General features: G+C 41.1%; 1 protein-coding gene across 2 annotated transcripts in view; it reads right to left on the bottom strand.

Moving 5' to 3' along the window:
- The window catches only part of ELO3 (radical SAM domain-containing protein / GCN5-related N-acetyltransferase (GNAT) family protein), a 142234-nt gene extending 116442 nt beyond the window's left edge, over positions 1-25792 (bottom strand). Inside the window, exon 1 of one of the 2 annotated variants that reach the window (XR_016257215.1) lies at positions 25095-25792. Coding sequence is in view for 1 of the 2 variants with exons in the window: in XM_089417304.1 (XP_089273430.1) it covers positions 25095-25597 (503 nt within the window). In the remaining variant the exon portion in view is untranslated. The remainder of the gene's footprint in view (positions 1-25094) is intronic. The other variant, XM_089417304.1, reaches the window with a different exon arrangement.
- Positions 25793-26540: the final 748 nt, after the last annotated feature.

The following is a 26540-nucleotide window of genomic DNA, read 5'->3' as shown; positions in this document are numbered from 1 at the left end:
GATGCTCCACTGTCAATTACCCATATATTTTCATCTTCAAAAGTACTTGTAAGTGTTGAGAATAATCCTTTGTCCTTTGTAGTGGAGGTCTTGGTCATATAGTTCTTGATAGATGATAGGAGATCCTTAAATACTTTGATGCCTTGCTTGAGGTGACTTGCCATCATAGAAAACTGCTTCAATGAGAACTTCAATGACTTCTTCAAGGATGTAGTGATCTTCATCATGCCCTTTGTCAACCTTAGCTCTGATACCATGTTGAGAAATCAATAGGGCTACAAAAGAGGTGATTTCTCTTAGACTTGATAATTGCTTGTGATGTTCTTTTACTTTTATTGATTATTAGCTTCTTCTCTTATTATTATGTTGTTCTTATCATCAAACAACTACCAAAACATGAAGATCAGTAGTACACAAAGAGACAAGATGTAGACTGCTAGTCAGTGGCAAAACCTCTCCCTTTGAGAGGAAAACCCACAAAAATCTCCTCTTCTTATAGATTCTTCAAATGACAAATTCCAAGACCTCTAGACAAAGACCAAGACCCTTCCAAGACCAAGTCAAACCTTTTGTTAAATGTACTACTTCTTACCAAGTCAAATCTCTTCCATAGCAAAACTTCGACCCCCAGTTTCAGATTTTCGGCCTCTGCAACAACTGCAACTTTTGAACGTGTGGGAGAACTTAGGGATCCTAAGGCTTCCTCCTTCCTTCGCTCTGGCTGCTTCTTCCTCTAGGGCTTGTAGGAGACCAAAAAGACTTATCTTCTTCCAACTTCGACCCTTTCTTTGCAACTTGAAAACTCCAACCTTAATGTTGCATAAACCCTAGCTTTACTTCGCACATGTGAGAGAGAGAGAGAGTGCAAAGACCCAAAAATGTGTCTTCCTCATTCCTTCTTCCTTCTAGTCCTTCGCTTGCTTTCTTCTTCTTGTCCTTCGCTTGAATGATGAGTGAATCAGTGAGTGAGCAAATGAGGTCGAATGGTCTCTTATTTATAGCCCTTCCAGGAGTACAAACTGCCCTAATTAGGCCGACTTCTCCTCTACCAGGTTGACTTGGTCTTGCAAGGGTATTTTGATACTTTTGACTCAAAGATATCCAATGGGGTCGTTTACATATGATAGTGATTCTTTGACTTCTTGACTCAATGACAAAACCTAGAAGCACTCAATGTGTGCTTTAACCTAAAATAAATTGGCCTTGAGCATGAAACCCATGCTACAAAAATAATAATAATTGTTGTTGCACAAAGTGTCTAGGCACCACGACAACGCTCAGAGGAAGGGTTGTCACTCTAATCCTGACTCACTCTGTTTAGACTCTCTCCTAGACAAGTCAAGGGGGGTAGTCCCTAAGGTGAATGAATGAGAATAGCTTGTGGAACACAGACGCTAGGAGTCTTGAAGATGGACAACTTGATGAATGTAAACAGGTCCTAGTCAACCGAAATGGATAAATCTCAAGAAAATAAGACACAACCACAAGATATAAATGATTATAGACCAGTGCCTTTATACTCAATTAACCATAGACGAAATAAAAAAAAAAAAAAACAAGTTATCTAGGTCAATTTATAAATGTCACAAATAGTGACGATCATGAACGATTAAATGCAAACGCCCAAAACTGCAATATGTTCTAGCAATTAAATCACATGAATTACGAAAATTAACTGCTAAGCAATGATTCTAGATTAAAAATGATTTTATTCAATAACCCAAATCTAGAATTAATTTATCATTCTCCAATAGTTAATGATTTAAAAAAAAAAACATTAATCGCATCTGACAATAGAGAAATCACTACCACGAAATTTTATGTCGTAAAATGAAGAAATCAGATTATTTAATGTGACCAAAAATAATAAAATCAGAAGACTTTAATAAATTAAAAAAAATATATATATATATATATGGGCCATAGGCCATGTTATCACTCTAAAATTCCCCTAGGGTTGTTATCTCGTGTCAAAAGAAATATTAGGTAACCACAAACCTACTTTTGAGATCAGGATCTAGCCAACCTAATGATCAGAGAGGGCTCTCTCTTTATGATTTAACTTTGTTGAGTTAATTGATTTTAGGCTAGTTATTTAAGCTTAATTGGGTTTTCCCCAGATGCAGGTGTTAGATGAGCAATTAATGCAAATCGGCCACTGGACAAGCAGGTGGTTGATCCATATGGCAACCTGCGCCTTCCCCTGTGGGAATTTAAGGCAGGTCACTGCTCCTCGGCCAGCGCCATCAACCCGTTGTGAGAACCGAGAAATTCCCTGCAAATTCAGAAATATGGAGCAAAGCCCCCTACAATTACCCATTCGGCCTCTCAGTTGCTCTTGCCACCCCTCTACAGCAGAGCCGAGCCTTCGCACCGCTACAGGAAGACACTGCAGACTCCTCTGCTGCGTCGACCTGGGCGATGGTCATCATTTTTCTCAGTCCTTTCTCTGCAACCTGCCTTTTGAGGTCTCAGCCCCTCTCTCTGGCCCAGATTTGAATTCCCTTGCTCCTCAAAACATCCCCTCCGTCGTTCTTGCCCCGCCTACTGCCCCTGAAACTCACCGCTCGCTGCAGCTTTCTAGTCGGAGAATTATGCGCCAACGCCATCGAATGCGATGCAGGCGAGGTGGTAGTCGGGGTGGCGCCACTCACCCTTCGTCTTTGCCCCCTTCTGTCTCCACTTCCCCGTCCGCCTCCACCCCCCCAAGCCCCTCCTCCTCCCGCTTCCTTGGCAGATATCCGGATACCCGTAGCGGCCGAGGTAGAATGGGCACCCGCGAGATTCGGCGCTCAGGTGGAGTCACCCAGCACACCACTTCCACTGCTTCTTCCCAGCAAGCTCAATTCTGGTTCCGCTGCTCCATGGATAGGCCGGTCATAATTGCCATCGTCACGATGGACTTCAGAGAGGTTATTGGCTCATGCACCGAACCAGATCTCGGCCCGGAAATGAACCAGGCTCCTCCTTCACTCATCAACTTTCAGGGGGAGCCAAGTACCAGCCACCCGCCGAGAGACTCTGGGAGGCGACGCCACCTGCAAAGGCAAAGGAATACAAGTGGAGGACCGTGAGCCACAGGACACTGCAGGTGGCGGGCAATCAGTGGAAACTGGTTCAGAAGAATATGGCTGGTGTCCGATCGTGGAAGAGAAGACACCAACCTAAGACACCTAGTCACTGCATGCTAGGTCATGTGTCGGGTTCTGAGTTTGGTTTTGTTTATTTTCGCTTCACTATGGTCAATTTTGAGTCTCGCGTCCAGCTCGGGTTCTGAGTTTTGGTTTTCTTGGGCTGTTTCACTGTGGTTAATTTTGAACTATATTGTGGTTTTACTGTGGCTGTCTTTTTGAATTTTACAGTCTTTACACAGTGTTAATTTTGGTTAAAAATTTTGAATTCTGGAACTGTAGCCCCTGTGTGGGTAAAATGAACTTTTTTCGTATCTCGTTCTTGGACTGGTTTCCCCAACTGGGGCAGTCGTGATGTCAAGACTTGCTGTTCAAAATGGTCATATAGCTGACCTAGTACCGCAGAGGCTGGTGCCTCTTTGTACATTATGTTTTTATTAATAGATTAGTTTTACTTAGAAAAAAAAAAAGCTTAATTGGGTTTTGACTTTGATTTGGTGGTGGAATTACTGACTTAGATGGATAGAGGGATGTCCTTTACCATTGTGCTATGGGGTCAAGTGTCAAGAAAATAGGACTGAATCAGGTTCTAAAGATAGTGTTCACAGGGCAAGGTAGCTGAGTAAATTTAGATCTTTTAGGCTGGATGGTGAAGTGGTTTTCAATCGGGGTCAAGGAGCAGTTAAGAATTCCTCAAACCGGATAATGAGGGAAATGATAGAAGTCAATCGAAACTAGGGAGCAATGAAGGATTCCCTACTCTGGATATCAAAAGAAAACATGAAAACAATAACTGTTTAGGACAGAGTGTACTTAAACAAATTCTGTAATAATTTTCCAGTTATTTCATTCAATTTAGATAACATGCAAGTATGTGAAACACTTAAGAAGATAACAATTTGACAAACAGAAAATACTTCACTAAAGTGGCCCAACACATGAATCCTGTAATGCAATGTCTTTATTACTCAGTCCAGTCTGCTGACTTGAAAAAATGGTATAATGAACCCTTAGGTTTCAGATCAATACAACTATAGAAATGTTAAGCAATCCACCCTCTATACTTCGAATTATGAAGTATTTATACAAAAACTTATTACAAAATATCCCAAACTGCTTTAAGAATTATTCAAGGAAAAAGAAAAATCTTCATGCAAGAAGATAGAGACAGATATGTAACTGCTGCACACTGTCCCTGTCTATTTGGCTCTATTGTCAAATCTTTTGTTGCTTTTTTTCCTTTGTTGTTTGTCTTCCATGCTAACTGTTCTTTTACTTTGCCTTTTGACTAATACTCTTTCATCTAATGCTCTTTGACTTAGTTGATCTGCTGCTTTTCTTTCACTGCTCTAGAAGCATTGTTTACCTTGCATTTTCACAGTAAATCATTTAATTTTTCTCAAGTCTCTGTATCTGGTAATTTAATATTTACCATTCTCTTGTAAACTTCATCAACTTCTGTGTATTTTGCAAAGGTGGGCTTGTTTACAAAAAGATGTTTTACCTCATCCTAGAGGTAAAAGAGGTTCTCAAAAGTCTGGTACAGAACCTTTCCTGTAGGAATCCCTTTCATAGAGGAACTATTGGCTTGCTCCCTTGCCACTTCTCTAATTTTCTTGTTATAGTCTTCATGTGGCATTAACCTGTCATTTATTACCAATGGATTTGGCAGACCTTTCTGCCTCAAAGCATCAAATTTGACCATGAACCTGCCTATAGCTAGCTCCATGGTTTGGCATTTGTCTTCAAGTTGCATCATCAAGTTCCTCTTGGTGATTACTTTCTTCACCTCTAGTATAGTGCCAGTCCTGTCAGTTATGTCAAGTTCCTGCAATTCATATTTATTCTTTGAGTTAAGGAATTGGATTATTCTTGAAGCTTCTTCTGGCATATTTCCAAGTTCGGCCTTAACTCTTTGAATTGCTTCACTAGCCTCTTTGACTAAATCATTTTGTTCAAAGATTACTTGTATAGATAGCCAAATATCATTGACGCCCATAGCTGCTCTTTTGCTTGGGCAAGTGGCTCCTTCAATGTTAATTCTTTTTCCAAGTTCTTTATCCTCTCAGTCAACCTGTTTGACTTCTGTACTTCATTTTTATGCATAATTTGAGCCAGTTTCTTCTCATCCTCTAGACTTCTTATCTGTTCTTTAAGTCTATTTATTTTAGTGGTCTAAATGGACATGTCCTCCATGGCTTTGACCAGTTTACTTGCTTCATCACTTGGATGAGTTGTTGTTGTTGTTGAACCTGTTGCTGATGTAGTTGTTGTTGCAGCTGGAAGTGTTGTAGCTAGTGGAGCTGTTGGGGCCAATGAAGTTGCCAAAGTTGAAGGAACTGTTGTAGTAACTATAGGGATAGCAGTGGCAATAGTTGTCTCAAGGCTGGCTTGTTTCAGCTGTATTAAATTGTCCAATTCATTCTCCATTTCTTTCAATTGAGCATTTAATTGAAGAATGAGATCCATCATTTCATCCTGCTGGGTTTGGCTTTCTAGGACTTCCTTGGTCTGCGGATGTTTAGAAGGAGGCAACTTCAATTGTTTCTTCAAAGCAGCAATATCCTCACTTTTCTTCTTTATTAGTTTTTTTTGCAGCCTTGATATCATTTGGATTATATCCAATTTCAATTACCAAGTCTTCCAATGACTTGATTATGTTATCCTTGGCCTGTGAGGATGCCTTCTCTAGCTTAAATTGTGTTGTAATGTTGTCTAGAGAACTTTGAAGCTTGTGCACACTCATTGATTTGTTAGTCATTGTAGAGTAAATCATTTCACCTGCCTGCTTATGGAATTCAATTTGATCAATAGGGTGAACATCCCTGGCTAAAACTTCAAACTCTGTCTTCCTGTAGTCTGTTGACGATCTAGGTTGTTGGATTGTAGGCTGCATAAAGGTCATTTGCATTTTACCAGTTTTAATGTCAAAGGCTGACATTAATTTATTCTAATTGGCAAGTGTTTGTTTGAAGTACTGGGCATATGTTTCAACCTTTAATGCCTCATTCCTCAACTTGATTTCTTTGTACTTCTCTTTTATCCACTGGTTTGTTGGATGAAGAGACTTCAATACTAAGCTGCTTTTCAATAATTTGAGTATTTGAGGTAGAAGGTTAATGAGTTTCCTCTGAAACTGCTGGACCTTTACTCTTTTCAACCATTGTGTCAATATCAATGATTTCAACTGTCTCAATGGTGTCCTCTTGCTCAGTTACAGGATTAAGCTTGGGCTTTCTCCTGTAACTGATTTCAAACCTATCACATGTCGTATCCATTCTAGAGCTAGAACCTTCTTTCCTGGTTCTTTTTACATTTCAATCTTACATAGCTGGAGTCTGTAAAATGGGACTACTACCCATTTGTTCATGTTGGGTTGGAACCTGCAGAAAGGAACTAGTATCTATCTACTTTTCCACATCTAATAAGGTATTTTCCACATCTATTAAGGTATTTTCCAACCACTCTGACTGGTTGGCATATCTTTCAATATCTGGCCTGGACTCATGCATAAAAGGGCTTAATTTGAACTTGAGCCTTAACTTGTTTATGACTCCATTAGGGTCATACTGCCACATAAAACTATTGCTGAACTTCATTTGCTGTAAAATTTTCTCTACTTCTTGTCCAGCTTCCCTATTATTACAAATAAAAGGGCCCAATTGGTTTTTGATCTTGAACTGTGTTTTCTTCCTAGCTGACAGAAAATTGACCTCATCTGAGTTTATGATCTGCCTGAAATACTCTAATGCAAATATCCTCATGGGGAGGTATCTGGGCAGCGTGTAGGGGGTGAGCTGGCATCCATATATTCTGATTTCTGTGCGGTCCTGGTATAGATACCAATATCCCACTCTACTGTTTTTAGACAACTGTAAAACTCTCTTAATCTCATCATTGATCCTGGGTTGATTGCTACTGGTTAGCATGTTTACAACTGGATGAACAAAGGAATCAATGAAATCTTTATAACTAAAAACAGTGGAATATCTTTGGATTAATGGTGTCCAAAAGATGACAGATCTTGGATGGCCCTTAGTGTCTAACTTTTGGATGCTAACTGGAAACCTGTCTGACTGAAAATATAGGAACATGTGAAACAATATTGAAGAGTATTTGAATACTCTTTCATTTGGCAATCTAATAAACTGCTCATGGATCTGTCTGCCAAGAACTGAGCAAAGTTAAAAACTGTAGCTGGAGGCTTGCCTGGGCAAAAAATAGAAAGGAAAGCAAGTATAGCCTCATCTACATGCTCATCAGTGGTGTATCCTAGAATACAAGAGAGCATGGTTATAATTTGTCTGGCTCTCTCAGAGAAAATGGTGGCAGCATATGGAGGACTATCTGTAGGAGTATGAGACTCTTCTATGATGAAAGTCTGAAAGATTTGAGCTCTCTTGGGAAGGTCCAGCTTTGTGTAGAGTTCAAGTAAGGCTTCAATGGAAAGTGGGGTCTCATTTGGGTTTGGTTGGATCTGCAGCATTTGATTTATTGACTCTGCAGTAATGGTGAATAAAATCTGTTGGTCAGGAGAGACTATGGCTCTTTGACTTGGGACATAGCAAACTTGGCAAAAGTGGATGATTTTTGGGAATAGGTATACCTGTGGGAACAAGTATTCGGGCAAATTTGATTCCCATATGTGAATGTCATCATTCTGGTTTAGGAATTTTTCTTTACTCTAGCAGTGGAGTTTCAGTAGATGGCTAGGGGAAACAGTGTCTTTAATTTGAAAATCTTTGTCGGCCAATGGGAGGTGGTCAATATCCAGGTGAGGGGTTTGCAGGGGTCTTACATCCAGAGTGCTTTGGGAAGCCATAATTTGGTTTATTCAACTGAATTACTTTTTCTCTGGCTTTAAGAGTAAGGTCAGAAGCTCTGGAACAATGGGGAAGGTAAGTACAGTCTGTAGAAAAGGGCTTTTGGATGCACAGTAAGGTTTTATTCAATCTAGCAAAGTTTTTTAATTAATTTAATTAATTAACCTTTTGATAATTATTGTGCATAGCTTAAATTACAGGGTCGTTCTGGTTCTACCTAGAAAATGACGATTTGGTGCGTAGACAGGGTTTTGTGGTAGCAACAGAGGTCTCTGAGGCTTCAATTGTCTATTTGTTGCTTCGATTTAGTGTCCGCAACGTCTTCTGGTTGCAAAAGGTGGTTAAAATGGTTGCGCAGAGGTTCAAGGTTTCAAAATTGGTTAACAGAGGTTTTTTGCAATGAAAAGAGTGAAAGAGGGGTTTTTTCGGCTTTTTAACCAACAATGGTTACATTTTGGTGCAAGATTTGATAAATGAACGGTGGGTAGTTTTGTTTTACGTGGGAGGTGGTTTTATGCCATATCGCACCGCTTTTGGGTGGAGGGCGGTATTTTTCGCGAGCACGCGATATAACCTAGTGCCGCCACGTACCGAAACAGTGCTCGGCCAAAACCGCAAATCTCGCATGCTTTTGGACATTTAACTGCCAAATGATAAAACTGCGCGATATGAACATGCGTCGTTGGATGTGGAGGTGGGAGATCGGAGGGCTATCGCACGGCGAAGTTGCACAGATGGAGTTGGGATGTGGTTGGCAGGGCCCGGGGTTAAATAATATGGCGGGTTTAATACTTTCTAAGGTTTAGTGAGGGTCGGGAAATTATAGTGGGGGTTCAAATATATAAAGCGGGACTTTAGGAATTAATTTATCATTCTCCAATAGCCAATGATTTAAAAAAAAAACATTAATCGCATCTGACAATCTATGAAACCGGATTTGTCCAAAACAGGCCACATGTCTGAATCCCACGAATCCGACACGATTCGATGGGAATTCGAATCCAAAAATGGGGCACCACATGTCCTAATGGGACACCATTGAATCCCGGTCATGTCTCGATTTTGGGTTCGAATTCCATAAAAGTGAAGGTTTACGAGGTTTATGAGGGGAGGGTTTATGAGGTTTATGAGGGAGGGTTTATGAGGGTTTATGAGGTTTGTGAGGATTTATGAGGGAGGGTTTATGAGGGTTGTGAGGGTTTATGCAGATATTTGAATTTTGTATTTACTATGCATGCTATAATGTTACTAACATACTTTGTAAACAGTAAAACTAACATCTAGATGAAAATCTATGGTTGAAATCAATGAATTTGTATCATTAATGAGAATTTGTGTAAGAAATATCTAATTTTTAATATATATATATATATAATAAAATAATATGTAACGAATCCTACGTGTCCTGTTCCGAGGGGGGTCAACGTGTCCGAATCCGACACTCGAATCTCTGTATCCTACGAACACTGAATCCTCGTGTCAGGTGACTTAGCTGACAATAGAGAAATCACTACCACGAAAGGACACCAAGGACTTTAGATTAAGAATTTAATTATTCCTTAGGTAATTAAATTAATGTGATAAAATGAAGAAATTAGATTTTTTAATGTGACCAAAAATAATAAAATCAAAAGGACTTTACATCTAAGAAATTAAATTACTAAAGTCCTTTTGATTTTATTATTTTTGGTCACATTAAAGAATCTAATTTCTTCATTTTACCACATTAAATTAATTACCTAAGGAATAATTAAATTGTTAATCTAAAATTCATTGGCGTCCTTTCATAGTAGTGATTTCTCTATTGCCATATGTGATTAATGTTTTTTCTAAATCATTGACTATTGGAGAATGATAAATTGATCCTAGATCTGGGTTATTGAATAAAATCATTTTTAATCTAGAATCATTGCTTAGCAGTTAATTTTCATAATTCTTCATGTGATTTAATTGCTAGAACATATTGCAGTTTTGGGCATTTACATTTAATCGTTCATGATTGTCACTATTTGTCACATTTATAAATTGCCTTGGATAACTTGTTTTTTTATTTCGTCTATGGTTAATTGAGTATAAAGGCACTGGTCTATAATCATTTATATCTTGTGGTTGTGTTTTATTTTATTAAGATTTATCCATTTCAGTTAACTATGACCTGTTTACATTCATCAAGTTGTCCATCTTCAAGTCTCCTAGAGTTTGTGTTCCACAGGCTATTCTCATTCATTCACCTTAGGGACTACCCCCCTTGACTTGTCTAGGAGAGAGTCTAAACAGAGTAAGGATTAGAGTGACAGCCCTTACTTTGAGCGTTGTCGCGGTGCCTAGACACTTTGTGCGACAACAATAATAATTTCTCTTTTCATTTTACAAAATACAAGAATCAAGAGTACATATGAAGGCCAAACCTAGTTACATATTTCAACAGAACTTACCCCTAAGGTGATGCAGTTGAAAGAAAGATAAAAGCATATGAAACCATAAATGAAAGAAAATGAAAAATGCAAAATATGGTTGGAACGTATAATAAGCAAAATCCTAACATGTACTCTAACCCCCTCATTAGCCATCACCTAGTTCCTAAGCATTTCATGCTCTATCTAAACAAAGGAAGATATAAATGTCCCAACTCAGATGAGGGATAAACTGCTACATCTTTAAGGGGCATTGGGAAAGCGTAAGGCAAGTTGGGTCACCTACGATGTGCTATAAAGAAAGACATCATTAAAGTAAAAGACACCCCAAAGGAGTGGAAAATGCAAGCCGAGGAAAGCGATAGCTCGTGCCTCCACGATTGTTCCCTCTTCTCATCATTATACTCGAGACGTTGGACCTCTTTCAGCTGGTACCATGGCTATGGCCATCTTCCTTGAAGTATTTCCCATTCCATGACCACATTATCACATGCATCTATGGATTGATAGGTCGACCTAAGAAATGCCCTTCCCCTTAGGCATCGGAAGCACCTAATAGGGCTAATTGTATAATCATCCCTAACACAAGTGTGGTAACTTGCTTATAAATCCTAAGCTAGAAAGACATTTGAAGGCAATGTTTTGTGTGAAGTATTCTTATGCCCCTGACATTGAACATGGTCCACTATGATACTTTAATGGATTTTGTCCCTAATGACGTTGATCTCACTTAATCTTGAGGATATGTTTTAGGCGATACATCACACCTACAATAGAGATCCTTTGAGGGATGGCTTGACACCTCTCCAACACCATAAAGAGGATGTCTAGCCCAATTTTGGGAGCACGTACTACACCAGAACACCATCGTTACCCATCCTAAGATAAGCGTTGGGCTATGAGAAGCCTCCACATGGTTGTATGCCCCTTGCTACACCTCTAAATGTTGAAATGTCATGGAATTTCTAAGTCTAACTGTTAGAAATCCTTCATGTACTTTCTGATTTATTTCTGCCTACTTATTCTGTTTAATTAACAAGTTATTTACCATGTAAATACTGAAAATAAATACAAGTACATGCTCAACACGTTACAGATCATCAACTGAAAGAAAAACAAGCACACAAGTGACACCGTTGTTTTTGGACTAATGTTCCCGGAAAAACCCAATGCGGGAAAACAAGTGCAGCGATCTGAGGGTTTTATTATTAAGCAGTTTCAAAATACAATCTGGGTGCTAGAAATGGCTCACCCAACAGAGAATGTTCTCGGCAGTAGTACTTCTCAGTCGGAGGCAAATATTCCAGCTAAAACCCCGGATGAACAATCCCACAACTCTTAGCTCTAATCTGCCCCACGAAATCTCCAGCGTCTGCCTCTAGGGACTGCGTCAGCCTCTCTGGCCCAGCGTCACCCCAACTCGCCCTACGTCAGCCTCTGGAGGCACTGCATCAGCCTCTAGAGCCTTTGTGTCACCCACGCTGGCTCTCTCTAGCACTGCGCAGCTCCTAGCTGCCTCTGCGTGGGCCCTGATTGGCTCTGCGTCCCTCTCTCCCGGCTTCTGCGCTGATGCTCCCAGTACCCTCTCTGTCTCTCTGCTTCTGTATTCACTGCCCCTCAACTGCAACTCTAATCACTCCTTTGATTTCCTCAGCAAGCCCTACCCCAGAAAATCGAATTCTTGATCAACTCAGTGTGTTCTCCAAGTGACCCTCAAGCCTCCTCTTATACTTTTCTCGTTGACAATTCAACGACCAAGATTAAATCCCTAATCAACGACTAAGATTAACTCTGGCTTGATCCATGACTTTTGGACCCTTCTAACACAGTTTTATATTAATTCACATTAATATTTTATTTTCCCTAAAAGTTTAAACTTAGAGGCTCCATTAAAAATATTAATTATTTTAATATCTCCCAAACTGTTTAGAATCTGCCCAAACCACTTCTGGGTATTGGAGATCTCATGTGCTTTAGCCTCTCCACCAATTTTTGTGGCTAGAGCACATCTGATGCTACCCCAAATCAACACTACCTCTTAGCGAAGACTGTGCTCTAGTAATACTCTTCACTAAGCATCACCCTGATCCGGCATCGGTCCTTGTGCTAATGCTAGGCCTGCTGCCCAACATCCTCTGCACTACTGCATCATGTACTGTTGCCCATGCCCTGCCACCACCATTGCTACATCCGTACAACAACCCCCTCTCTTCATGTTGCATCTGTACTGCCCATAGCACCGCCATTGCTAACTGTTGCACTGCACCTCAATTACTGAGAAGTAAGTAATTGATCTCCCAATTCTGACATCTCTGTCAGGTTAGAGACACCCATGATGCTGAAACTCCCTCTGTCGTTGACAAGTGCCCCTTCTCTGACCTCTGCGCTGCTGCAACAACTCCATGCATCTCGCACTGCTACCTCACGCTGTCCTGGGAATCCTGCACTGTAGCTCCCTCTATCGCTCCATCTGCATCCGTCTCTACTGACATTCGCCAGCACTACCACTCCTCTTCAGGGCTCCCGTAGCAAGGTATAATCCAAAAGGCTGGGTACTTCGAGGATCCTGCCCATCATCGCCTGTAGTTTGTCTGACTACAGCTCGATATCTCCCCACTTCCTCTCAAGTAGCGTGTGAGCACTCATGTCATAGTCATCATCTGTCTCCACTTCTTTCTCCGCCCTTGTTGGCGCAGCCTTGGTTTCGGAAGCCTCTCCCTTCCTCTTCTTCCTCGGTCTCGGAAGCCTCTCCCTTGCTCTTCTTCCTCGGACACGCATAGTGACCCAGTTCCCCACAGTGGAAGCATTTGACCTTGGAGAGGTCCTTCTTCTTCTGTTTCTCCTGCTTTCCCTCAGATGCTAGGGCAACATCCTCCTCTTCCTCCTTGATTTTGACCCCCTTGTCGCTGCTTCCCACCTTGGTCAACCTTTTAATCTCTTCTTGACGAAGAGCCGCCCACAGTGCCTCCCAATCTAGAAGGGTCGACCTACCCAATATGCTCTGGATGAACACCTCCCAGTCTTTTGAGACTACATTCGGGGTTGTCCTCGCCATCAATTCTTGATCCGGCGTGGCCCCTATGGAAGTCAGTTGATCCCAGATCTCCTTCAATCGACCGAGGAAGGTTTCGATCTGTTCTCCCTTCTGCATCTGGTATGACCGCAACTGATTTTCTAGTAGCATCTTCCTCTGCACAGAAGTATGCTGATACAATTTCGTCAAGGCCTCCCACATCGCATTTTTCGTTTCCTTTTCAGCAATATGTAGTACTACATGGTCCTTGACCCCGTCAAGGATGATGCTCTTGGCCCAAGCACTTGTCGTTCTCAATTGGGTCAATTGGGATCGCTATCGTCTTCAAGGCGAAGTGCTTGAGACGATTCCTGTCTAGAATGGACAAGACTCTGGCCTTCCAAACTACGAAGTTGGAGGCTCCGTCCAGTCTGTCTTGGTCTCTTACCCTGTTCACTGCCATTTCACTGCTCCTCTACTTCCCTTCTGGAAGTTCTTGGTGTGACTCCCTCTAAGCCTTGATTTCCCTCCCGGAAACCCCTCTGCCAATGTCGAGATGCCCCCACTCCGATCGTTAGTGCAGCTACACCACTGATCTAGATTTCTTGGCTAGAAATCTTCCGCAGCAACTCCCTCCTCCTTGGTCTTGCCCTGTTAGGTATTGTTCTAACCACAGTACCCCACCAGCTTCACTCTGCAACTTACCCACAGCCTCCTATGCCTCAGCAAACTAAAGGTTACAGCTTCTAGGCTCTTCGCAATCCCGGTACTAGCTAAATCCGCACCTCCTAGCCTCGGGCATCAATCCTTGCTGACTGAGAAAGATGATTAGGCACTGCATAGGTCAGGCTACTTCCTTCTGCCACTGCGTTGATCCTCCTCTCGGCTCAAACTTGATGACGCAGGCACTGCGTCACCCCTTCCTTGCTGCTTCTCCACTAGGAACAGCTTCTGTCACTCGGGACAGTTGTTTCTGCTGCTACTGCTCTGCTCGGCTAATGCCCTCAATTCTCTTGTGATCTACAACCATGCTCTAATACCATGTTGGAATTTCTAAGTCTAACTGTTAGAAATCCTTCATGTACTTTCTGATTTATTTCTGCCTACTTGTTTTGTTTAATTAACAAGTTATTTACCATGTAAATACTGAAAATAAATACAAGTACATGCTCAACACATTACAGATCATCAACTGAAGGAAAAACAAGCACACAAGTGACACCGTTGTTTTTGGACTAATGTCCTCGGAAAAAACCCAATGCGGAAAAACCGGTGCAACTATCTGAGGGTTTTATTATTAAGCAGATTCAAAATACAATTTGGGTGCCCATAAATGGCTCACCCAACAGAGAATGCTCTCAGCAATAGTACCTCTCAGTTGGAGACAGATATTCTGGCTAAAACCCCGGATGAACAATCCCACAGCTCTCAGCTCCAATCTGCCCCACGAAATCTCCAGCGTCTGCCTCTAGGGACTGCGTCAGCCTCTCTAGCCCAGCATCACCCCAACTCGCCCTGCGTCAGCCTCTAGAGCCTCTGCGTCACCCACGCTGGCTCTCTTTGGCACTGCGCAGCTCCTGGCTGCCTCTGCATGGGCCCTGACTAGCTCTGCGTGGCCTCTAGCTGGCTCTGCGTCCCTCTCTCCCGGCTTTTGCGCTGATGCTCCCGGTACCCTCTCTGCCTCTCTGCTTTTGTATTCACTGCCCCTCAGCTGCAACTCTAATCACTCCTTTGATTTCCTCAGCAAGCCCTGCCCTAGAAAATCGAATTTTTGATCAACTCAGTGTGTTCTCCAAGTGACCCTCAAGCCTCCTCTTATACTTTTCTCATTGACAATCCAACGTCCGAGATTAAGTCCCTAATCAACGGCTAAGATTAACTTCGGCTTGATCCGTGACTTTTCAACCCTTCTAACACAATTTTATATTAATTCACATTAATATTTTATTTTCCTTAAGTTTAGACTTAGGGACTCCATTAAAAATATTAATTATTTTAATATCTCCCAAACTGTTTAGAATCTGTCCAAACCATTTCTGAGTATTGGAGATCTCATGTGTTTTAGCCTCTCCACCAATTTTTGTGGTTAGAGCACAGCCGGTGCTACCCCAAATCAACAAAATGTTGGGCCAATAAGTCATGGCGTTGGCTTGATTAATGATGTGCCCAGATGGACCCAAGACGCCTCCAAACTGGGCTTGTACTTGTTTGATGGGCATTGCCCTACTCCAGAGCCCAGATGATGATGGAGGCCATTTGAGATGGTTTGGGGGGGCTTACACAACATGCCTTGATGCCAATGCTTGATCCTATAGTTGCCACATCACCCATGCATGCCTTAAAAGTGTGACATGGGCCATCTTGATGATGATGTCATGGTGGAGGAGATGTTACTTGGAGATGTACCCATGCATTTTGACAATGTCCCTTGGAGTGAGGAGCACACTTGGACCCACTTTGTTAGTTGCTTGATGGAAATGCCCATTTTTGGAGGATGATGTCATGTTGGAGAGCCTTTCCTCCCACGGGCGTGGAGGATTTATGATGTATTTCTTATGTTTTATCATTTTGTAAAATTATCTTAAGGTCGGGTTGTGACCTTTAGGCCTAGTTGAATGGTCTCACAAACTTTTAGGGCTTTTTGTTGTAAATTGGAGAAAAGTGACTTGGTTGCCCTTACATAAATAAAGGGAAGTTTTTGAGAAAAATGATGCCAAGGAAGCATTTCCTAGGCATTTATCCTTTTGGCCTAGGAAGACACATTAATAACCTTTTTGTCATGTGACAATATGAGTTTTATTAATGTAATGGAGCAAAGTCACTTTTTATGGGTATATGTGCTAGGTACATTTTTAATAAAGTCACTTTATGTTTTAAATGTGACTTTAGGGAGAAAAAGTACAAAGTGTTTTTTAATTATTAAAGTGACTTTTAAGTTTTAACAATGACTTTATGAGAGAAAATGTGCACACGATACAAAACATTAAAAAGGTGACTATGAGTTCATTAAGTGAGGGGGACCACATGAGAAAAGGGGTCATGAGAGGGAAATGATCTCTACCCTTGATCTAATAAGCTGAGATTTAATCTCAGCCATTAGATCTCTAGGGTTAGGTTTCTCTTCATTTAGAGAAAACAAAAGGGAAAAGGCAAAGCTCATTCAATTATTCTTCATATGTAGCATTGGAGAAGAGGAGAAAGGCGAGCGTAGAAGCAAAGAGCAAGGAGGCTGAGATTGCAGGGATAAGGAAGGAGTGTACAACAAGAAGAAGCCAGATTGAGTTTCCAACTAAAACAGTGGCATGAATCCCGATAATTTCGGGTAGAGGTTTAGTTCGTGTTTATAGAGCTACCAAGCCAAGTTTCAAAGCTAACCAAGCTGAGATAGAAGGAGAAACTAGACTGAGGTTTAAGGAAGCTAACCAAGCTGAGTTTGGAGGTTAGGAGGTCGTGTCTTAAGTGGTAAACAGAATGAGATTCTAGCTTAGAGATTGTGTTTGTTGAAGGAGTAGCTGAGTGAGAAACTCAATGTATTTCTTGTGTGAAAGAGGAGTTGTTTGATTCCTTTGTTTTGCCATATATATAGACAACAGGGTCGAGATTTTGGGGCCTCTAACAGTGCAGTTTTTTAGGCATATCTAGTGTGATTCCAGGAGAGAATTTATATTAGATCTTGCCACGAATTTATGAGAGGACTTATGCTCTGTCTAGCACGTTTTTCTAGACACTGTTGGGTGACTGTATGCACAGAAATCAATGCAAATATCAATCTGAGCTTATGACTGTGGAAGCTCAAATTTCAGCAAGCATTAAAAGGGAGATAAGTTGATTTTCTCTCTGTTGTATAAATTTCCTTAAGAGCAATTAAAATACTCCTTGAAGATTTGTTTTCCCTTTGTGGGTTTTTCGAGGGTCATTAGACCAAAAATAACTATGTATAAATTTATGTGTGCCCTTGCTAGTGTTGCACGACTCTTATAAGACCCGCGGGTCTTGACGAGTTCTATAGCGAGACAGGTCACTCGAATAGGACCTGCAATCTCTACTCGTACTCGTCCAAACCCGCATAGAACTTGTCTACTCATATTGAACCCGTGAAGAACCGCATGTGACCCACATAGGACCTGCATAAGACCGTGGACCCACTCAAAATTCATATTTTTTAATTTTATATTTTTTGGAGATCGTCTTTTTTTAAGTTTTTTTGTATTTTGCCGAGTCATATATGAGTTGTCCCTATTAGAAAATCAGAAAGGCGGAAAGATTTTCCCTTGTTGATAATTACTTGTGATTTCTTTGAAGCATTACTATCTTTCTTATGTTCTTCGTTTATCTTAGTTCGTCAAGCAATTACCAAAATCAAAACACGAAGATCAAGAACACCAAATGTAGGCGCACAGCCAAGGCAAAACCCTTATATAGGGGACCAACCAATCAAGATCTCTTCCTTCAGTAATTCAAATGAGATAGACCAAGACCCTAGACCAATAGACCTTCCTCCTCCACCAAGTCAGCCTTCCAATGAGATATTGCAACCTTCAATAGTCTCTTCTTGTTCAGCAGCTACAGCCCAGCATCAACCCAGAAATTTCGGCCCCAGCTTCACTAGCAGCTTTCAGAATTTCGACCTTTCCAGCAGCTTCACATGTGTGGGAAAAAGAGAGAGGATTTCAACTTCTTATGCTTGTGAGGGACCTTCTTCTTGGGAGTGATATTTAAGTGATTCTTGATTGAATAGTGTAAGTTTGTCATTTTCTTCCATTTTGCATGCAATTTTTTCAAATGAGTTTCTATTGGGCCATATTAAAAAGTACACAGGGTTTCATAAAATATTGATTTTATATATTATGCAAAATTTTCCATTCAAAAATCCATCAAATAAACGTGTTGCATGCATCCTTTGACCTTAAATCTCCTACTACAAGTGTTTCTAAGAATAGATACATGTTTTCCACCCTCTTTGACTCAATAGCCCAAATGAATAGAGGCGCTAGACTAGTTGTGGGATCACCTCTTAACTCTTTATCTTTTCCTTATTTCTTGGTTATAATTTGCATTTAATCGTAATTTTGCATTTATATGTTCTTGTCCTATTGGTAGCAATTGCATTTAATAAATTCAAAAAGACAAAATCTAGCATTAATTGCATTTCTCACCCCACAAATAAGGTTGGATTCTAAATATTTATTGTTGTTTTCCACATTTGAAACCATTAGAAACCTAAAAGTTTCCTTGCCCCATGCTTACCTCTTGATAGCCTTTGATCCCTTGCTGAATCTATCATTTGAAGGTTATTTTCTTGTTGTTATATGCTATTGCATGTTGTAAATTTGCATACCATAGAAACCCTAGATTATAACAATCCTCTTATAATCTATTAGGGTCGATGGAAAGTGTACTTGAACATTTGTAACTATTATCTTGGCCTCCAAAGCTATGTCGACACCTTTTCCCATAACCATTGGACTTTAATCACCATTGGCCTTGTTGCCCACCATTTTGTGGGTGATATCCCTAGAAGAAAAAAATTCTCCAAGATGGTCCTCAGCCGGCAGCCCCTTGCAACTACCAACTAGCTCGTTGTGCCACTTCTCTGCCACCTGAGCCAGCCATATGGTCCTTCACCCATCTGTCATGATCGTATGTTTAAAGGTGGGCCTCCCAAACCTGAAGGTATGCCTTGTCATTTGGTAATTGAGTATAGTAGTTTACTTATCATGGAGACTTTTGGGCATGAATTAATGGGGGGATTCGGCGGAAAGAGTAGGCTAGGTATGTGCTCTTGTCCCCTAGACCTCTTTTGGATGTTATCCTTGGGCCCTAGTCTCGTGGGATCTCTTTTATTAACCTTTGGGCTCTCCAGATGGTACTTCATGGGAAACCCCAATTTTGGTTGCATGGTCCCGCTCCCTTATCCACCTACATCGCTCGCCCTTCGCTCATTATAACCTCATTCATCATTTCTCCCTCCTAGGTCTACATTCTCCCACTGGGTCCACATAAGGTTAGCCTCCCCTTTCCCTTTCCCATTCCCACACCTTAGGCGAGCTTGAAACGATGCCCCGGAGGTTGATTCAGCTGAAAAGAAAAGTAAAAGCATAAATGGCCATATTCAACAGGAAAATGTACAACAAAATGCAAAAGATGGTGGGGACAAACACATTTAGCACGTGAGAAAAAGCCAAATGCATGAGCTCTACCCCATACCCATGGCCATCAACCTGGTTCCTATAGGCCCTAGATGAGCCTCCTTTATCATTCTGGAACCCATGATTGTCCCAACCTCTGGTGGGCAATGAACCACCCTACCTTAAAAGGGGTATCCACTGTTATACCTTACACATCATGCTCTTATCCTTTGAGCCTCGAGCAGTTAATCAGAGAAAAATCATAAAAGGCAAAAGGCATATGAAGAAGGGTGGAAAAATCATGGTCGGGGTAACTCATGTACCACGATTGCTCCCTCTTATACATTATACACCCAAGTGTGGGCTTCCCCTTTATTAGCTACCCTTGTACCTTGGCATGTGACCCAAAGTTGCCCCCTTCAGCCCCTACCTCGTTCCATCACTTTATCACATGCCACCACCATTTGAAGGATGTACCTTGGACATATCATCCCCTTTAAAAGTAAAAACCACCTAATAAGGTATTTGGTTACCCCCCCTTGGAGCTTGGAGACATTAGCACATGTCAAAGCCCACTATGGCAGGGCATGCCATTATGATGTGCCCACTTGTTGTCCATGGTTTGTAAGCTCTTTAACTCGATTTCTTTAAATGACTCGTTGTATTGGAAGGCAAGGGGACGCATCGGATCTTATGCAGGATTGCAAGTGGTCTCCATTTTGGGTTTGGTCTCCCTATACGAGGTCTTAACTCTCTAGAGGGCTACATTGGCACACGTAGGGTGTGTGTAGAGAGCCATGGGCATCCACAGCAATAGATAACACTCCATGGATCCCCAGAGATGTTCAGAGATTGCTCGAGTTTCATCCATTGGACGAGGAAGATGCACCTGGTTCACCATGCCCAGTCGGCCCCACAATTGTATCATGCACTTGGCAGCTGACCCAAGACATGTATGATGATGTGGCATCACTTACATCATCATCTGAGCCCTTGCAAATGGTCTACAAGCATTTTAATCTATTTGGAGACCCATGAGGACACTTGTGTTCCCCCCACACCCATTGGGAGCACCACAGGTTTATTATTTGGAGAACAAGGGGCCAACCCCTTGTCCACTACTTTTGGGCATCCTATTTCTCATTATGGCACCTATGGACTTCATCAGACCTCTTAGAAGGCCCAACGACATGTACTATTGATCATTCGACCTCTTGAGAGGCTTATTCTTTTGTTTATGAGCTAGTTTGGTGGATGTCTCACCAAAAGTTAGTTATTTTGCACCTTATTTTATTCTAGGGCTAATGTAGGCCTAATTAGCTAAATCGAACTCATTAGAAGTGAATAAATACAAGTGATGTAAATTCATTTTAGCATCATCACTTGGATTGGACTTGTATTTCTCTTGAGAATTTCGCTATCCTTCTTGGAGGATGAATTTTGGAGCATGGAATGAATTTTAATGTTCGGATTATTTTCTCTGGTCTTGGAGCTTCTTGATTGGAAAATTCTTGATGGTTGGATATGCTCTTAATACTTGTAAGTGCAATTTAATGTTATTTTCTTTTCTATTTTTGTCACATACATTGTTGCTAGGATTTCGTTATACTAGGGTTAATTTACTGCATCCATTTATGCAAAGTTGTGGAAATTTGGTTTCTAGATAGCGATGCTTCATGCATGGGTCATGTATTATGAATGAATGTTCCTAGAGATGCTTTTTCATTGAAATTCATCTTTATAAGACATCAATTTTGCAAAACGAAGTATAAAGTTCTTGAAGTTACTTTTGTTGTTGCCCTAATGTTATGCGAAGTTGTCTTTGAGGCCTCCTTGACATAGAAAATTCAATGTCCATAGTCATAATTACTCTTGACTCCAAATCTCCCCAAAGGATTAGGCACTGGTCCACCATAAGGTGATCACCTTAAACCTTATTTCTTCTCCTCCCTCTTCTTTTCTAGGCCTAGCCCATTAGGTCACCTAGGACATCACTTATCTCATAATCTAGCCATCCAAATACTTCGATTTTTGTTCCACAAATGCATTGGAGTTTGCTCTACAGGCCCTCCAAATTTCAAGCAAATCCGACAAAGGGATCTTGTTAAAATTGGCAACTAGGACCAAACTCCATGTGGGTCACCTTATTTATGGCAGCTGATATTTTTCCTAGATTCCTCTTGTCGAGAGGTGTAGAATTGATCTAAAGATCATCCGTTTCCGACAAGTAATTATGGAGATATGAATTTATTTGTATTTACTTGACAAATTGTCAAGGTCGACCAGCAGTTAAATGTGTGGCACACATGCCCAGCAAATCATATATATACAAGTGAGGTTGATTCACTTTCAACTCATCTCATCTCTCACATTCTTCTCTCTCTCCTTGCATACTGGGTACTCACAAGGAAGAGGATCTCTCTCACATGGGAAGTAAGAGGACGCAGGCTGAAGGAGGACGCAGGAAAAAGGACGCAAAAATAGTTGATTGTGTTGACCGAGGCTGCAGAAAGGTCTCTTTGACCAGCATTGACCAAGTGTTGACCTTAGAAGAGTGCAGTTTTGGTGTGCCTGCCTCTCCTAGGCAGGGTGCAAATTTTGGCACACAAACCGAGGCAATCTGACCTCTGGTTTGACCAGCGTTGACTGCCCTAGTTTGGGACAGCAGGTTGACTTCAATCAACTACAGTTTGACTATGTTTATGGGGCTATTTATGGGATGCTTCTTTAGGTTATTCAAGGACTAGATGCCCAGGAAATTGACCAAGCATATTGGAGGTCAATTTCATCTCGTTTGACTAAGTTTGACTTTGCTAATTTAGGGTTTGTTGCTGCTGATATAAAATTACAGAATTCTGATTTTGTACTATTTCTCTCTGTTGAACAATTGAAGATAAAAGAAGATTTGATCAAAGGGTTCCCCTGCATTGGGGCTTGTCCCTGGCTAGCGGCCACATCTTGTGTCTCTTGTCTTGGCTTGTTTTCTCTCGATCGTTTAATGTTCTATCTGCACTTTATATATATGTGATTGCTAATCAGTGGCTAATAAGAAGAATTGAAGTAAACTGCTCTAAGCATAGAACATACCATAATTTGACAGATCTCAAGATATTGCAAGCCCTAGCTCAGGGACCGTTCCTTGCCCTAGGATTCCCTTGGCTAGAAGCCTCACTGGGATCATTGCATACCTTTCATTGAAAATTCCTTCCTTGATCCCCTTCTCCTCCCTGATTAAGTCAAGCACATCATTGATTCCTCAACCCCATTCCCTTGACCTAACCTTGGGTCTGCTTGGTCTCGTTGGTCCCGCAACTTATTGAAGCCAATTTCACAAAGACCACTTGGAAGCCAAGTTTCATATTGCAAGCCCTAGCTCAGGGACCATTCCTTGCCCGGTTTCCCTTGGCTAGAAACCTCACTGGGATCATTACATTACCTTTCATTGAAAATTCCTTCATTGATCCCCTTCTCCTCCCTAATTAAGTCAAGCACATCATTGACTCCTCAACCCCATTCCCTTTACCTAACCTTGGGTCTGCTTGGTCTCGTGTGGTCCCGCAACTTATTGAAGCCAATTTCACAAAGACCACTTGGAAGCCAAGTTTCTCATAGGGATTTTAGGAGCTAAGAATCTTGTTGGCAAGTCATATACTCAAACCCTAGCCCCTAGAATCCCCTTATGCCCTTCCTAGAGAGTCTTTCATCTTGCTTTCAATGCAAGCAAGCCTTATATCTGAGCCTCTCTTGTGAATAGGCTTTTAGGATCACCTCTCATCCTATCATTGATCCATTCAATTTCGTGATCCTTATTATAACGGGTCTCCTCCCATCGGTGAAAGTCCGTAAAGAGTAGGGAGCCTTAGCCAAGGTGACAGTGGGCTATTGCTCTATTGTTGCCCTTAGCCTAGTAGTAGCCCTTCAAAGACCCCCTTTTAGGACCCCTGCTAGTTTGAGCCGTAACATGACCCTCCTTTACTGAAGACTATTCTAGGTGATTTATCTGCAAGATCCTTACAGAGCCATTTGGCTTGGAAAACTAGTCATCTAAGTCTTGCCAGGGAAACCTCCCTTGTGGGGATAACATCTAACCACAAAATAGCAGGAGAAAGGCCATTGAGTGGTGGCTGATCTCTTTGTTGACATAAGACCTATATGCCTAGTGAAGCTTTGCACTAGGCCTATTGGATTTTGATGTAACAAGGCCATAACCACAAAAACCTAGAGTTAACCCTCAACAAAGCTTAGAAAATGAAATGACCTCTGGCAAAGGGACATTAATGACAAGCAGATGCTTCTTTGAAGAGACACCCCAATTTCCTTTGTTATCGATAGAACTATGTGTATACTGAAAACATGAAATTAGTTGTTTATAACACCTATAACAATCTGGAAACTCCCATCTTGGAGATGGCTCTACTAAGACCTCACCGGTTGCTAGTAATTATAGACCACCTTGTTTCAACATAGGATTCCACCATTCAGAGAAATACATGTGCTGAATTGTAGCCCGACCCAAAGCTCCAAACAAACCTCAACTGTAGTTAGTTAACATCAAACAGCCATGTGGTTGAAAGCCTATAACTTATAAAATTTTAAAATGGTTGAATATTCCGGTTTCTCATTTATGTGAGTTATACCCCTATAATACAGAAATCAAACGTTTATGTCTTGTAGCAAAGTTACACAATTAACTCAAATGTCCCTCGATGGAGAAGTTTTGTGATGGGAACCTTCATGATATGAAATCCCGACGTTTTTTTGGGGTCAAAGTTCCACAACATCAGATTTCACGGTTGCTGCTAAGAATAATAAATTGCAGTTTCCTTTGGTACCCATTTCCTAACAAAGAGAATTGATTTTATGATTTCAAATGGTCACTCTGGCAATTGATCACAGGTACAGCATTACGGATTGTTCCAATATTCCATGCCGTGATTCCTGCAAAGTTGCTAACCGTCAATCCCTTGTATTCCCTGGGGATGGTTTGCACATGTAGATAAATGGTGGCTAAATTCCATCAAGTTCTAATTCTGGGTTTCCATCTGACAATTTCCCAAGCAATTTAATTGTCGTCTCACACTGTGATTTGTTTAGCGATTCTGCTAAGTCGAAATAAATTTGACTGACTTGAACCGTACAATGCCAGGATATACTAAATGATCTTTGGATTCGTTCGGAAGGAATCTGTCAGATTGAATTTTTCTGAGAACATCAATCTGTCCGAAGTTATAAATAAAAATATTGTTATTTATTTTTGCTTTAAAATATTCAGTTATAACCAAACTTGCTCTCCTGACAGATTAACTTAAAACAAATATTCTATCATTTGTTTTTGCATTGGTAAGTTTTTTTCTGAATTCATTGTACCCCGACACCAACAAGGTGACTTTGAAGCAAAGTATAAACTCGTCGTGCTAGAATTTCATTCCACCTATTCTAAAATTTCAGGGTACAGAAACAATCTTAAATGAAAACCAATTCATATTCTGGAAAAATACTGCTCTGAGAACCCCCGATTTAGCAATTTCACGAAAACCAAATTTAATGAATCCGTCAGGAGGTTGGACGAATAAAAATGAAGATACCTGGCTCGAATGGCACGCATGCTCGTGGGCTCGTAGCCAGTATAAGACTGCGTGCTGTATTCGAAATCTGAGTCGGGGCCCCCGGGGCAGTACACGCATATATTTCCAGTGGTGGCGATGTGCGGACAACGATGTGGCTTCGACATCACAGCCACAACGGCGATGCCCGAGGCCGTACGCACCGGCTTGGCCTTGAGCTTGGGAAGCACCGCTGCCCTCTCGCCATCGGGCAGAGCTGCGATCATCTCCACCAGCTTCGGCGCCCTCGATAGCCCGTAGCGCCGGCATGCTGCTGCCTTGAGGGCGTTCAGGTCGACGTCCTCGCCCTTCCGGCATCCTTCCACCATCGCTCCGACTATCTCGGCTATGGCTTTAACCCTTGCCTCTTCCTCTGTTAGCCCATGGGAAATCACACCGCCGCGGCCCGGAGTGGGCTTTTTCTTGAATTTTTTGGGCTCCTCCGGGTGTATTAAGGTTACAGGCTCCGTTTCTACCAGCGCCATGACAGCAATCGAGGCGACCTACGGTTTGAGGACAGAGGGATGGCTTACGGTTTTAGACAGTTTTGAATGATTTGCAGAGCATGGCGTCCAAGACAGTTTTGAATGATTTGCAGAGCATGGCGTCCAAGTGATATTTTGTCACAGTTCAGTTCCCGTAGCCTCCTTAACAAATTGAAGAGTCGAAATATAATAAAAACAAGGAGCCACTGTTGTGGCGCTAGTACCCGTCGGTTAAGAAAAGTGTTGGGTGAATTATTATGATGAGATTTAATAGGTGTTTAATTTGCATTATTATTAGAGCCAGTTTGCATTACTAGTGTGTTGTAGGCATGCTTATTTGTATTAAGATCCAGTAAATTGGATAGCAAATTGTTGTATGGACTTTTTGACTTTATGCAAACAGTGAAATATAATGAACTTTGCGTTTGTTAAGAATTGTGGTAAATGTAAAAATAGTTTTAGACATAATTTTCCAATGTGTCATGATTTAGAGAGTGTTTAGATTAATAATTAAAATGTAATAAAATTTGAGAGTGAAACATGGAAACCTTGACGGGGAAAAACTATAAAGGGTAATAATAATGCATTACAATATACAAAGAATTAGAGAGTGTTAAAGTAAGCAATGTATTTTAATAAGTATGGGGTATAAAATATATTTAAATGCATAATAATGAATTCATGGTGCATAAAAGATAGAATTTTGTTTTTTTTTTATATTTGAATATTATGGAAATATCCATAAAATGATAATGAGCAAATAAACATTAATATGAATATAAATTTGTTAATTGAATCTGTGGTGGAGAGTGTTATGATTGTCGAAAGTCAAGGAGGAACTTAAGCATTTAAAAATTATGGAGTCTTGAACCCATAATTGAAAGATTAGATATCTAGTAACATGTTTGGACATAAGTGATTCCATTGGGGTTAATGTCAATGA

Source organism: Pinus tabuliformis, chromosome 3_2 (genome assembly GCF_031772625.1).
Source record: "Pinus tabuliformis cultivar Carrire ecotype Pingquan chromosome 3_2, CPIR1, whole genome shotgun sequence".
NCBI classification, from domain to species: Eukaryota; Viridiplantae; Streptophyta; class Pinopsida; order Pinales; family Pinaceae; genus Pinus; species Pinus tabuliformis.
Note: the sequence above shows the minus strand (reverse complement) of the source record. Positions and strands in the feature narration are given on the sequence as shown.